The 12,037-nt window shown below is 49.6% G+C and overlaps 6 protein-coding genes across 6 annotated transcripts; 3 read left to right on the forward strand and 3 right to left on the reverse strand.

Annotated features, from left to right (window-relative positions):
* Positions 1-1,360: 1,360 nt before the first annotated feature.
* On the forward strand, positions 1,361-2,936 carry SEPMUDRAFT_131637 (uncharacterized protein; the record flags this gene model as incomplete). Its single annotated transcript, XM_016902438.1, has 2 exons — positions 1,361-2,660; positions 2,800-2,936. 2 exons carry the CDS (start codon positions 1,361-1,363, stop codon positions 2,934-2,936), a joined length of 1,437 nt encoding a protein of 478 aa, XP_016764212.1.
* A 531-nt stretch (positions 2,937-3,467) lies between these two features.
* Positions 3,468-5,740, forward strand: SEPMUDRAFT_147758 (kinase-like protein). Its single transcript, XM_016904508.1, has 3 exons — positions 3,468-3,679; positions 3,730-5,250; positions 5,317-5,740. The coding sequence occupies exons 1-2, from the start codon at positions 3,574-3,576 to the stop codon at positions 4,440-4,442; spliced, it is 819 nt and encodes a 272-aa protein (XP_016764213.1). The 5' UTR covers positions 3,468-3,573; the 3' UTR covers positions 4,443-5,250; positions 5,317-5,740.
* SEPMUDRAFT_106257 (uncharacterized protein) lies at positions 4,817-5,242 on the reverse strand (the record flags this gene model as incomplete). Its single annotated transcript, XM_016900623.1, has 1 exon — positions 4,817-5,242. One exon carries the CDS (start codon positions 5,240-5,242, stop codon positions 4,817-4,819), a length of 426 nt encoding a protein of 141 aa, XP_016764214.1.
* Positions 5,741-6,839: 1,099 nt separating the features above from the next.
* SEPMUDRAFT_124195 (uncharacterized protein) lies at positions 6,840-7,690 on the reverse strand. The gene is made up of 3 exons (XM_016901894.1): positions 7,484-7,690; positions 7,188-7,431; positions 6,840-7,000 (listed from the first exon to the last, which is right to left on the reverse strand). Exons 2-3 carry the CDS (start codon positions 7,295-7,297, stop codon positions 6,943-6,945), a joined length of 168 nt encoding a protein of 55 aa, XP_016764215.1. The 5' UTR covers positions 7,298-7,431; positions 7,484-7,690; the 3' UTR covers positions 6,840-6,942.
* A 115-nt stretch (positions 7,691-7,805) lies between these two features.
* SEPMUDRAFT_131640 (uncharacterized protein) lies at positions 7,806-9,346 on the forward strand (the record flags this gene model as incomplete). The annotated part of the gene is made up of 2 exons (XM_016902439.1): positions 7,806-7,979; positions 8,045-9,346. The coding sequence occupies 2 exons, from the start codon at positions 7,806-7,808 to the stop codon at positions 9,344-9,346; spliced, it is 1,476 nt and encodes a 491-aa protein (XP_016764216.1).
* A 782-nt stretch (positions 9,347-10,128) lies between these two features.
* SEPMUDRAFT_147759 (uncharacterized protein) lies at positions 10,129-11,869 on the reverse strand. The gene is made up of 3 exons (XM_016904509.1): positions 11,031-11,869; positions 10,745-10,951; positions 10,129-10,678 (listed from the first exon to the last, which is right to left on the reverse strand). The coding sequence occupies exons 1-3, from the start codon at positions 11,256-11,258 to the stop codon at positions 10,481-10,483; spliced, it is 633 nt and encodes a 210-aa protein (XP_016764217.1). The 5' UTR covers positions 11,259-11,869; the 3' UTR covers positions 10,129-10,480.
* Positions 11,870-12,037: the final 168 nt, after the last annotated feature.

Below are 12,037 nucleotides of genomic sequence, written 5' to 3' on the forward strand. Positions count from 1 at the left end.
CTTGCCAAGCTACTTATTACCTTACTAGGTAGTGCTTCGCCCGGACAGCCGGCTACATCCGCTTAGAAGTTAATGAAAATTTGATAACCATTTGATAATCTGGCTAAGTTTTCGACTCTCGCCGTCGTACTTTTGGCTTTTTCGCCTCTCTCCCTATCTTAACTTCACTTCATCTCAAAGTTTCTTCAGCGTCGCGAGACATGGAAGCTCTCTACATTCCTAGGTATGTGCGTAATGGAAAGGATTCTTGCGGGTGTGAGATCGTACTGTGGTAGACCAAAATCCGTGCCTACCAAAAATTCAGGTGAGTAAGAGTTAGGTACCTAGAAACAACGCCAAATTAGTAGCGGAAAGAGGAGTCGATCTCTTATAACCTACACTCGTACTAGCCGTTAGTCCTACGTCAAAATCTGCTGTATTGCTATTACTATCGCTATCGCGCGAATTCGTATATAAAGCTCGCTAACTAAGCTCCTATACGAAGACAGTACAGCGACGATAGCGATAGCAATATAGCAGATTTCGACACAGAACTAACGGCTAGTACGAGTATAGGTTATAAGAAATCGATTCCTCTTTCCGCTACTAATTTAGCGTTGTTTCTAGGTACCTAACTCTTACTTACCTGAAATTTTGGTAGGCACGGATTTTCGTCTACCACAATAGTGATTCAGGGCTACCTACCTGACTTTGCTGCCTGAAATGCCAAAGTGGTTTTGAGTAGCTGAAAGGAATCGTACCGCCGGGAAACAAAGTCTCACTCATTTAGGCCTCCCAAGACCAAAAGGAAAAGGAAACACTTCCGCGACGTCCCTATTTGTGATCATTCACTGCAGACGGGGCCAATAGACGCCATGCGAGCGTTTGATCTGCAGTAAGATGCAAGCGCGCGAGTGTCTTACTCTTTGTCAGAATTGGCTCTCTAGTACACTCCCTTCCGCTGGCCAAGCAGCCGAGGGGCGTGCCGACTACTACATTGGAGAGATATAAGGTTCACCGCTCTGGGAAGCGAGATATAGTTTGAGAAGCGAGGCATACTTTGATGTTTTGTATACAAGAGAAGTCAGGTATAGTCACAATAGCTAAGGTACCTACGCAAGGTAATTGCGTACGAAAGTTCTCGAGTATAGAATGACTTAGACAGGTCTCAGACTAACTGCCTGACTGACCGATTATACTAGACATGACCCCAAGCGCGTCGAAAGAAACAAACATGACGCAAACATGTTGTAGAAGTGAAGAGATAGTACTTTCTTACGAAAGTAACAGTCTGATGTAGTTTATAAACAGTAGCATGTCAGCAACTTGTGCTTCCGATACTATCTTCTTAACAAGGACTCAAAGCGAACCAGCACTCAATATGATCGGGGTCATGCAATTCGTCATCGCAGGCGTGATCTTGCTCGTCATAACCGCCCTCGGCCTCTGGCGGACTTTGGCAGTTTGGAATCGACGAGAACCATGTGCCTGTCAGCGCCGCAATACCAGGCGAGGAGATTCGAGTGGATGTCAACAGATTATCAGAGCTGAAGTACTTGATTCCTCGACTACAGACGTGGCGCAGCAGGGTCCGAGTAGACGGCGATTGAAGAATGGACTTGATCCCCGCGAGTCAAGAGCTATTCCTAACAAGCGTCTTGTACATGCATTTGGGATCAATAACTGTTTCACGACTGCTGAAAAACAGCGATGCGCGGCTTTTAAGGCACTGGCTACTAAACTGGTTATCTTGGATGAAGAAGAGTGGATTTGGCTCGCAGATGAAGTGGACGGAGTCTGTAAGAGGCATCTTCGCTCACAGACCAAGCAGAAGCTCTCCAGTTTGATACAACTCGTCACTATGAAATCTATACTGGGTCCACTCTGCGGCTTCGACTCTTCACGTACTGATGTGGATGCTGAGCTGCAAGTTCTAGCGAGTGAGATTAATCACCAGTGGCTAAGATCTAAAGAGGGCTTGACAGAGGAAAACAAGTTTGCAAACCAACCACGGCTGAGACAGGCTCTTGCAGTCATCGCACCGGCGTGGGATGGTCGAGATGAAACTGAAAATCCTCTGAACCTCATCTTGCCCGGATACGAGACACTCTGGCGAGTCGTACTGCGGGGTTTCCTGGAGGTGGTGTTTCGGGCAAAAGAGCCTGATCGAGCAAACTGGGGACGCGCGTTGCAGGACTTCGTTGTGGACCCCTCTCTGGATCAACTTGACACTGGTCTTCCGCAGTACGGCGGAGTATCGGTCCACATGATTGTCAAGGAGGCCCTTCGCCTCTATCCACCCACTCGCAGAATCTACCGCGCGTACCAGGTTGGAGCAGCCGAACCATTCGAGGCGTCTGCAGACATCGAAGCTCTACATCGCGACGTCGCTACTTGGGGTGTTAATGCTCTGAAGTTCGATCCTACTCGCTGGCTGGGTAACTGCGATCATGCATGTTTCAGAAAGGACAACTTCATGCCGTTCGGCAATCAGCCTTTCGTGTGCGTTGCGCGGGGTCGAGGCGTCAAGGAAGGTGAGAAGTGCTTACCTTTCGGCGTCAGCATGATTGCAGTTATTCTTGGGGGTCTTGTTGCCGCTGCTGGTGACAACACTAAGCTCGTCTGTGCCGGCTCGGAATGGAAGACTGACGAGCCGCTGAAAACTGGCAGGGAAGACTATTGTGAGATAGAGTTGATGCAAGCGCGTCGAAGGGAGGTGGCGTGAGTTCCCATACGTATACCTTTCACAGTGGCACAGCCGTTCGATAGTCTATCCGCACCCTGAACTTGCTCAGAGAGGAACTCATTTCCGGCTTTCAGATGCAGAGAACCTCGAAGTTACAGGATCAACCCTTGTGTTCTTGCATGGTGCGAGCGGCGAAATGACATGGTTTCGTGATATGAAGCCTAGTAACGAAGCGGCGCGGATAGATTATCGAATTGCTGTGCCACCGTAGAAGGTGTACGTACTGTAGCGAAGAGGAAGTGAAGTGAGGTTGAATATAGCGCGGTGGAACGTTCAACCGCGCAAACCTTCCATGCCAGCGGGGAATCTATTCGTTCGGGACAAGTTTGCCGCTAGAAAGCGCCATACCAGTATCTTGGTTGAAGCTCCATCTACTGTGCCGCTAGCGCGTGATCCGCGCGCTTATTAGCGCTTCTAGCGCCGCTGGCGCCTGCAGCGTTTATCGAGACGTCACGGCTGCCTGCGCCGCTCAAAAACAGTCTGCGGCCAATTACATCGGTAGAGCCGACGCGTTACATGCGGCAAGGAAATGTAGCTAGCGCAGGAGCTGTGATAGGTAGGAAGCTGCTCAGGTGGGGATGTTATTCAACCAATGGAATCAGATCACAATGCAAGCGAGATGACTGTGCCAGGCAACTGGCTCGATAAGCTGGTAGGTACACGGCTTGGCGTGCCATACAGAGCTCGCGAAGTACGTATTTAAATCGCTCTCCTTCCCAACCAACAACAATCTGCAAACCAAAGAAACACCAACAACTCTCTATACCACGCGATTCTTGAGGAAGGCGCCCATCCCCTGGCATTCCTCCTTCACATTCGCACTCATACACTGCTGAGAACGACCGAACATGTCTGATCAAGATTCCACCGATCCTTTGGCCGAATTCACTGCCCGCAATAAAGACAAGAGAAGCTCTGGGGCGAAAAGAGCTGATTTTAGAAAAGATCCCACCAGTACGTCCCATTGTCAATACCCCAGAAGCACACATCTGACAAGAGCCTAGGCATTCTCTATCTCGGCTCCTGTGAAATCAGCCGCAACGAGCAAGAAGTTGTCAAATCAGGGCCACGAGTGCTCGCTGAGGAAGGCAGAGCGCTCCAATTTGCCAATTCCTTGAATCTTCCCGTTCCAGCTCTGCGTGAAGTGCGTGCCTTGGACCAAGGCACACTGCTCAGGATGGACTTTGTTGACGGAGAATGTCTTGAGGAAGCCTGGCGATCACTGGATGGGAAACAGAAACAAAGCATTGCGGAGCAACTCAGAGATATTCTTATAACGATGCGACAGGCGACACCTACTCAGAGCACAATCGGAGGTTTCGGTGGACCGGCTCGCGATCCTCGCTTGATTTCGGACTATCCTGGTGGTCCTTTCAATACCGAAGCAGAGTTCAATACCTTTGTTCTCGACCTCCTAGAAGGGACACCATCCAAGATTCGAAGTGCTCTAGCAGGTGGCTTGGACGTCAACAGCCGAATTGTTTTCACTCATGCAGATTTGTCACCGCGAAACATCATTGTCAAAGGAGACCGCGTCCAGGCACTTCTCGACTGGGAATATTCTGGCTGGTACCCTGAGTATTGGGAGTACGTGAAGTTCTTTGCCCGGCCAACTCAATGGGACGACTGGGTAGAGTATGCTGAGACGATCTTTGACACGGAGTATCCGAAGCAGCTGTGCACATATCAAGCAATCGCACGATGGCAGCAGCCATAGCCTACTTCTATATCTTCCACTCTGGGAATTGCATGCAACATGCCTCTCAGTCCTTGATGATATATACGATGCTTTCGACAGACGACCCTGATTCTGCGACGCCTTCGGTGCCGACTCTACCCATGTCTGACAGTTGAATTTCGGATCGCGGTTGTTTGTAGGAACTCTGAGTAACATACACTCCATTGCTACGAGTTCCTATCAACAACTGCGATCTGGAATTCAACTGTCAGACATTGGTAAAGTGGGCACTAAAGGTATTGTAGGACGCAGGATACCAGACGTGTCGGCAAAAGTATACATATATATATATATATATATATTCAAGAACTAGTGCATATACAAAGCAATCCCCCAATAGCAGTCCCGACAACCTACTTTACATCTTTCGCATCAGCAATTGCACTCCACATCCGATCCAGACCTTGTCTATGCGACTCCTCCGATAGAATCCCCTCATTCTTCAACTCCCCCAACGCCAACTCGACCCAAATCTGACAGTTGAATTTCGGATCCGAATTGTCGATAGGGACATGTTGTAGTATTGCAACAATCTCTTCCGAAGTCGCAGCAACCTCTGGAGGTCCCAATTCGATCAGTTTGCGGTACAATAGGCTGTCCTGAGGCTCTTTCGAGGTCGGTCTACATTGGAATTTAAATTTCTGTGGATTCCCTACGATGTGCGCTATGAGAGAGGGGGATTGGGAGGCGGATTGGAGCCAGAGTACGGTATGGCGATATTCGGGATATTTTAGTGGAAAGCCTTCGTAGACGACGATGTTGATGTGGATTGTCGTCATGGTGGAATCTGATGATCATTAATTATTAGCTATACATGTACTTCATCGCGTGCCTCTATCTTGGGTAGGCATACCGTTCCAGATTCCAGTCGGCGAGTCTACAAAGCACACCGATGTTGTCGCTTTGAAGTTTTGATTTTATAGGAGAGAAAGACGCCGAGTGTAGTAGTGATTGCAGACAATACTGATGCTGCTGCTGCTGCTGTTGTAGACGTTCAAGCGAGTGTAGCGTTAGACTTGTAGACAACAAAAGAGTTGAAGAAAAAAACAAGAGGCAAAACCAGCAGAATATATACACTTGTCTGAACAGCCTCCTCGAGAAGGTTAGGTGATCATACACCCACCCACCCACCCTCTCTTGAACCGGAGCAGGCTCCAGTAGGGACAAGCCAGACAGACAAGACAGACAGACAGACAGACAGAGAGAGAAATCCTCTCCAGGCAACAACGCCCTCCAACCTCAGCGAAAAAAAGAAACCTCACAGACGTGCCTTCCATTGCGGCACAGAAAATGCGGCACAGAAAACAAAAACTACGAACGTGCACGACGGAAGACGATGTCAGTGTTGTCAGTCGTTCAGTGCAAGATGCATCTGGCAGAACGGGAACCAGGGACCTGGCCTGTTGGAATTGACGAATCATCGCGTCGGGCACGTCACACTCACGCACGCACTCACACCGACAGATTGGATCGAGCCAAGAGTTGGGCTTTTTGGGGAGAGTCGGCAGAGGAGAGTGATCAGGCAAGCAAGTAGGTAAGGTAAGCAAAAGAGGTCCGAGCGGGAAGCGGGAGAGCTGAGCTGATTGCGCAGCAGTAGCAGCAGCAGCAGCAACGCAGCGGCGTAGCAAAGGAAAAAAAATGTCAGTCAGTCAGTCACTCACTCACTCACTCACTCACTCACTCACGTCAACGTGGCTGGCTCGTCGCGTGTGTGTGGAGACTTTAGTCCTATAGTTCTTGGGGGGGTTTGGTTGGTTGGGTTGTGACTGGCTGACGGAAAACCCGATACTGACGCGACATCACGAGCGGCACAGTAAAAAAGGTTTGTTGGGGTGGAAAAGGCCCCAGGTGAAGTCGGAGGCCTCTCTTCCCCCCGGAACTAAGAAGGTGTCGGTACCGGTGTCCTGGGATTCAATATTCTCTGTGCCGCAATCTATGTCTTCTGTGCCGCAATCTATTCTGTGCCGCAAGCTGTAGGCGGCGCTTAGACCCCTGCTGGATTGTATCGGTGGCGTTGGGTTGGGCGTTGCAAGGCTGGCACTTGCGCAGTAGGTGTGGGTGGGCCCTGGTTCTTCTGTGCCGCAGTCAGTGTATACTGTATGGAGAAGTTGGAGGTGTGCTTCGCTGGTCAATTGTGGAGACAATGGATACTGGAATACAAACCTCATTGTGACAGTTGACACTTGCCGGAATCCCTGTCGGTCTGTCTGTCTGCCTAATGTACCTGCCTGAGGTACCTGTCTACCCTGGTCGAATGTCTTGGCGCTGTCGGAGCAACGTCCGAACAAACCTCCCCTTGGAAGAGGTGGCACACGAACACCCCCAACACGGAGAATTCTTGTCTACCTCAGAGGCCGAAATGATCTTTACGAACGGTGTGAACGAACGTTACATGACGGGAGTGAAATGGAGTGACTACACGTATGTATACAACACTGGAGGTATACAACATGAATTCATTCATACCACCCGCTGTAGGCTAGAGGGGGGCAGTGCAGCACGAGTTGAGCATCAACACGAAAGCACACAAGTACCTGGTAGGTAGCCAAATCGAAACACCCCAATTACCCTGACCCCGAGTGAACCAGTCGTGAACTTCGTCGGGAATTCGATAGGTATTTACCGAACTCTTCCACAGCATCAACGACTTCTCCAGCTGCATTCGCCCTTCAAGCATACCAGAACGCTTGACTTCACTATACCTTTCCACTGACAGCCTCCAAGCCCGGATCGACGACCCTGCAGCAGCAAATATCGATCAGAGACAGCGCTTGCAGATCGTCGTAGATGCTGCGAAGGCTGTGGATGTGGTATAATAGAACGGCATTGTACATGGCGACTTTCAACCCGGGAAATTCATGTATATATGGGCGAGCACCGCCTGTATGTATTATCGACCTTGCTGGCTCGACATTACATGACAAGACAGGCACTGCCCTCGAGAATTGCAGGTCGTAGCAGGCGGAAGGTGCTGTAGTAGGTAGACAATCTGTCGCTATGTGGAACTGACGGTTGTGTAGAAGACGAATTGATGCAGTACTAGGTAGGTACCTGTATACTGCCTGCTGCTTGACGTTGTATAGAGGGTCTACCCTTCTCTTCCGCATCCAGAGACGACGGCAGTCACGTCTGGCGTCTAACCTGGTGGTCCCGTCGTGCCAGAACCACCTTACCTACCTTGCCTGTTTCTTGCTCAAGTTCTCCCCGTTCGCGCTCCCCTCTTACCATCACTGTTTTATAAGAAGACTGCGAGCACTGCTCAAATTGGAAAACACTTCGCTCCAATTCAAAACAAACACATACATCACTCACCTCTCTTTTTACGACATATCACAAGTTACCATGAGCGCCGGCCGTGAAATTGCCTGGACCAATAAGCAATTCGCCATGCTCCGCAAGAATCCAAAGTATTCCGACCTGGAGATTCGGTGTGACGGCCGTATCTTCAAACTGCACCGTGCCATTGTCTGCACCATGTCGAAAACCTTGACCAAAGAATGCGATGGACAGTTCAGGGTAAGGAGGTAGTGCCCAGCGGCGAATTTTTTTTCGATATTATGGCGATTGATGCGTGAAATCAGGAAGCCAAGAGTGGCATTATCGATCATACAACCTTCTGCGCAGAGACTCTGGATATGATGCTGCAATTCATGTATACCCATACCTATACTCTTCCGGTTGCTGGTACGGACACCGCCACCACCGCCACCACCACTTCTGTCGACGTCGAACACGGTGTTCAGTCGAGTAACAATACTACCGCCGGAGATGCCGCAGCCGCCGAAGGTACGGGCACCACCACCACCACCTCTATCGACGTCGAACATGGTGTCCAGTCGAGTAACAGCACTACCGCCGGAGATGCCGCAGCCGCCGAAGGTACGGGCACCACTACCGCCACCTCTTTCGACGTCGAACATGGTGTTCAGTCGAGTAACAATACTACCGCCGGAGATGCCGCAGCCGCCGAAGGTGCGGGCACCACCACCACCACCTCTATCGACGTCGAACATGGTGTCCAGTCAAGCGACAGCACTACCGCCGGAGATGCCGCAGCCACCGAAGGTACGGGCATCACCACCACCACCTCTATCGACGTCGAACATGGTGTCCAGTCAAGCAACAGCACTACCGCCGGAGATGCCGCAGCCGCCGAAGCCACCGCAGCCGCCGAAGCCACCGCAGCTGCCGAAGCCACCGCAGCCTCCGAAGATGCTGATGGTCCCAGCAAGAAGGAAACAGCTTCCCAGCCGGCTGAACTTTCGCTGGACCCCAAGACCAGCCTCGTCTTGGCCCACATCGATGTGTACGCGATCGGCGACTACTACGATGTGCCACCTCTGAGAACCCTCGCCCACCAGAATATCATGAATTGTCTAAGCAAAGTTGAGCACGCTGAGTTCATACACCTGGTGCTGGCTACCTGGAAGAGCACAGCAGCACGCAAGGACTGCCTACGTCAGAGCATTATCCGAGAGACTGTAGCACGTGCCAAATTCCTCTTCCAGGACAAGCACTTCATGACTGCTATATCAGAGGGTAAGGAGCTTTGCCACTTCGTAGCTGACGTTTTGCCTGTATTACAAAAGACTGCAGAATCTTCCGAAGCTACAAAGCGGGCTAAAATCGAGTCTCTTGAAGACGTGCTTGGGCCACTGAAGGAGGAGGCGAAAGCTGCTACTCAGCTGATTGAAAGCCTCAGAGCAACGATAGCATCCAGAGACAGGGCCCGACTGGAAATGTTGCACGTTGCCCTACATACAGTCAACTGCCATAATTGCGGCAACTATTTTGGGGGTTATATTGCAGCAGACAGGCCTCCGCCTGATGATCGCCACTGCTTCCTGTACTGTCGAAATTGCAGGCACAGGCACGATATCTGAAATCAAGGATGGAGTCTTTATGCAACACGAAAGAGGGTTTCAACACGATTCAATGGATAAGCAAAAAGCTATGAAATTGCATGGATGTTTAGATGTTTGGATGTTTCGAGGGGTCAGGTTCACAGAGTATTGTGGTCATTCATTCCTTGATCAAGGTATGCAGAAAAGGCAGTTTTGACAGACGTTTTATCATAGCAGTCGATCGTTTTACAGAGTAGCCAGTACGCTTGAAGCTAGCATAAGATATTGATCTCCTGACTAGCTTTCTTGACAGCTGTGAAAGCACTTCTTGATACCTATAGTCTGAGTATATGCTTCATGGGGGTTAGTAGCAAGCGAAGAGTGACCTAGCAGAAGCCAATCAGCTACCATTAGGTACTCAAGAATCGAATTCGCAATGACCTACATGTTCCGGATAGACTGACTGACTGACTTCCTACTCGTCGTTGTAAAGATAAAAGATAACAGTGCCTTAGCTTAGTACACACTACACAGTTCAATATATGGAATGCCGACGGGAGGGAAGAAGGCTGTCAAGTCTCTACCTTAGTAATGTCCGCTTTTATAGCCTAAGTAGGTAATATTCATGTGGAAAAAGGGCCGTGCGTTTATTGTTAGCGTGCGCGCTAGAGCTAAGAACGCAGGAGGTAGAGATGGAGATGGAGCTAGGAGGTAGAGCTAATGTAGGTAGGTAGGTAGGTAGGTAGGTACAAGTAGGTCCTATAGGTACAAGTAGGTTAGGTCTGAGTAAGAGACTGTAATTTATCGAGTTGCGGGTATAAGAATAATATGTTCTTCCAATCTATACCTGTAGATTTTCTGTTGTATATGTATATGCATATGTAGGTACTCGGTTGAGGGTAGGTAGGTAGGTATCTTAGGTAGGTAAGGTAGCGACGTACATATACCTAAAACGAATTCTTGAAAAGAAGATGAAGACTAAGGTACCTGAAAAGTGAACAGTCAACGTGTCTGGATCTTCTGAAAGGAAATTTTCTCCTTCTCCTCTTTCTCTTGCTCTCTCTGTCTCTTCCATCCATGCTTATCTCCCTCACTCGTCCGTCTCACCCGCCTCATCTCATCTCATCTCATCTTCTCAGGTAAGGTAGGTAGATTATTTACCATCCCATCCTTCTAAGCAGCAAAACTCTTTGCGACATTTCGCTTCTTCGATGAGGCATTGCTGCCGCCGCTCGCACCAACAGTAAAATCAATACAACTCTGATATGTCTGATCGACGGGAGGAGGGGCATTCCAATGCATTTGAATTGCACATTTTCCTGCCGTTGAGCATTGGGTTCCGATGTCTGAGGGGATGGTGATTGTGAAGTTCTGTTGAAGAAAAAAAATGTAAGTAAGTAGATGGAGGAAGTAGATGGGAAGGAGGAGGAAACATACAGTCCATTCCGTCTTGGCAGGGATCGAAGTCAGAGCATATTCATCCCAAGCGGATAAGTTTGCGGCAATCATGGAGTTGGAGGTGGTGTCGATGATGGAGACGTTGGCGTATCCGGAGTGAGGGGCGCGGATGTTGAAGTAGAGGGGAACTTGTTGGCCTGCGGTGTAGGTTTGGACGGAATCGGTGTTGTCTTCGAATTTCATGCCCTGAAAAGTTTTGATTTCAATTATTACCTGTTTTTTTTTTCTTTTTTTTTCTTTTTGTTTGATGATGATTTCAACATACCTTGCACGTCCAAAAATCACACTTGGTCGGATCGTAATCACTCTGCGAAGCCACCAGGTTTTGCAATCCTTGGATATTTCCATTAATGTCCGAGGACATCATGCTGTTGGCTTGCGCGCCACATGCAGCACTAAAGGCATTTCCTGGCTTGCGGCCAAGTGGAGCTTCGAAGTAGCCGTGAGCAGACACCAGCTCCAGGATGGTGAGGCATGCTGCGAGATATTTCATCTTGGGAGAGAGGGAAAAGCTGTGGGGTTGGCTTTGGGAACGATTGGGCGTTGATTTGTTTCTCTTGGGATGGGCTGAATGAGTGTCGTCGTCGTGTGGATGAGAAAAAGGTAGGTAGCTCACAGAGCTAGCTGGTAGAAAAGGACTGAATGGTGAAGTGAAAGGGATCAAAGGGTGTTTGAGTTGGGGTTGATGCTTGAGTGAAGCTTAAACGTGAGTAGGGGGATCCAGGAGCCCTTTTTGTATGTAGGCCATGTCTCCTGGTCCTTGTTGTCGTCTTCTTTCCCGCTGAGGTAGGAGGGTAATGGGTGTGGTTCATGTCTCGCATATACACGCGCCAGCGTGTGGCAGACGGGAAAATACTGACCGACGGGGAATTATTGGCCGGGCAGAAGGGTGCTGAGAAGGGACTCATCTGCAGACGACGTACAGAGATGCGTGGGTATACGACGTCTACCGTTCTTTGGTTTGAGCAGCGCATGTTCGCAGGTCTGCGAATGACGATCGGGCTGTATGTCAAGCGCACCAGCTCATGTTCAATAGCACAGGTTCGTCGGTGAGTGCATTCGCGAGGATTCGATACGTCCCAAGTGGGTTCTCTTAGGTAGAGTCCTGGGAGACGAACAGCGCCTTCATCTGGACGTGTTGGAAGCGAAAGGTTTCTATCGTTTTGTGACCTTGTCCAATGCAGAAGGTGTAAATCTGAAATCCATTGGCGCTTCGGTGTGTCTCATCCAGAGAGACTATGCCATACATCTGAAACATGCCGTATTATACGG

The sequence above is a fragment of the Sphaerulina musiva genome, assembly GCF_000320565.1.
Source record: "Sphaerulina musiva SO2202 unplaced genomic scaffold SEPMUscaffold_2, whole genome shotgun sequence".
Lineage (NCBI taxonomy): Eukaryota > Fungi > Ascomycota > Dothideomycetes > Mycosphaerellales > Mycosphaerellaceae > Sphaerulina > Sphaerulina musiva.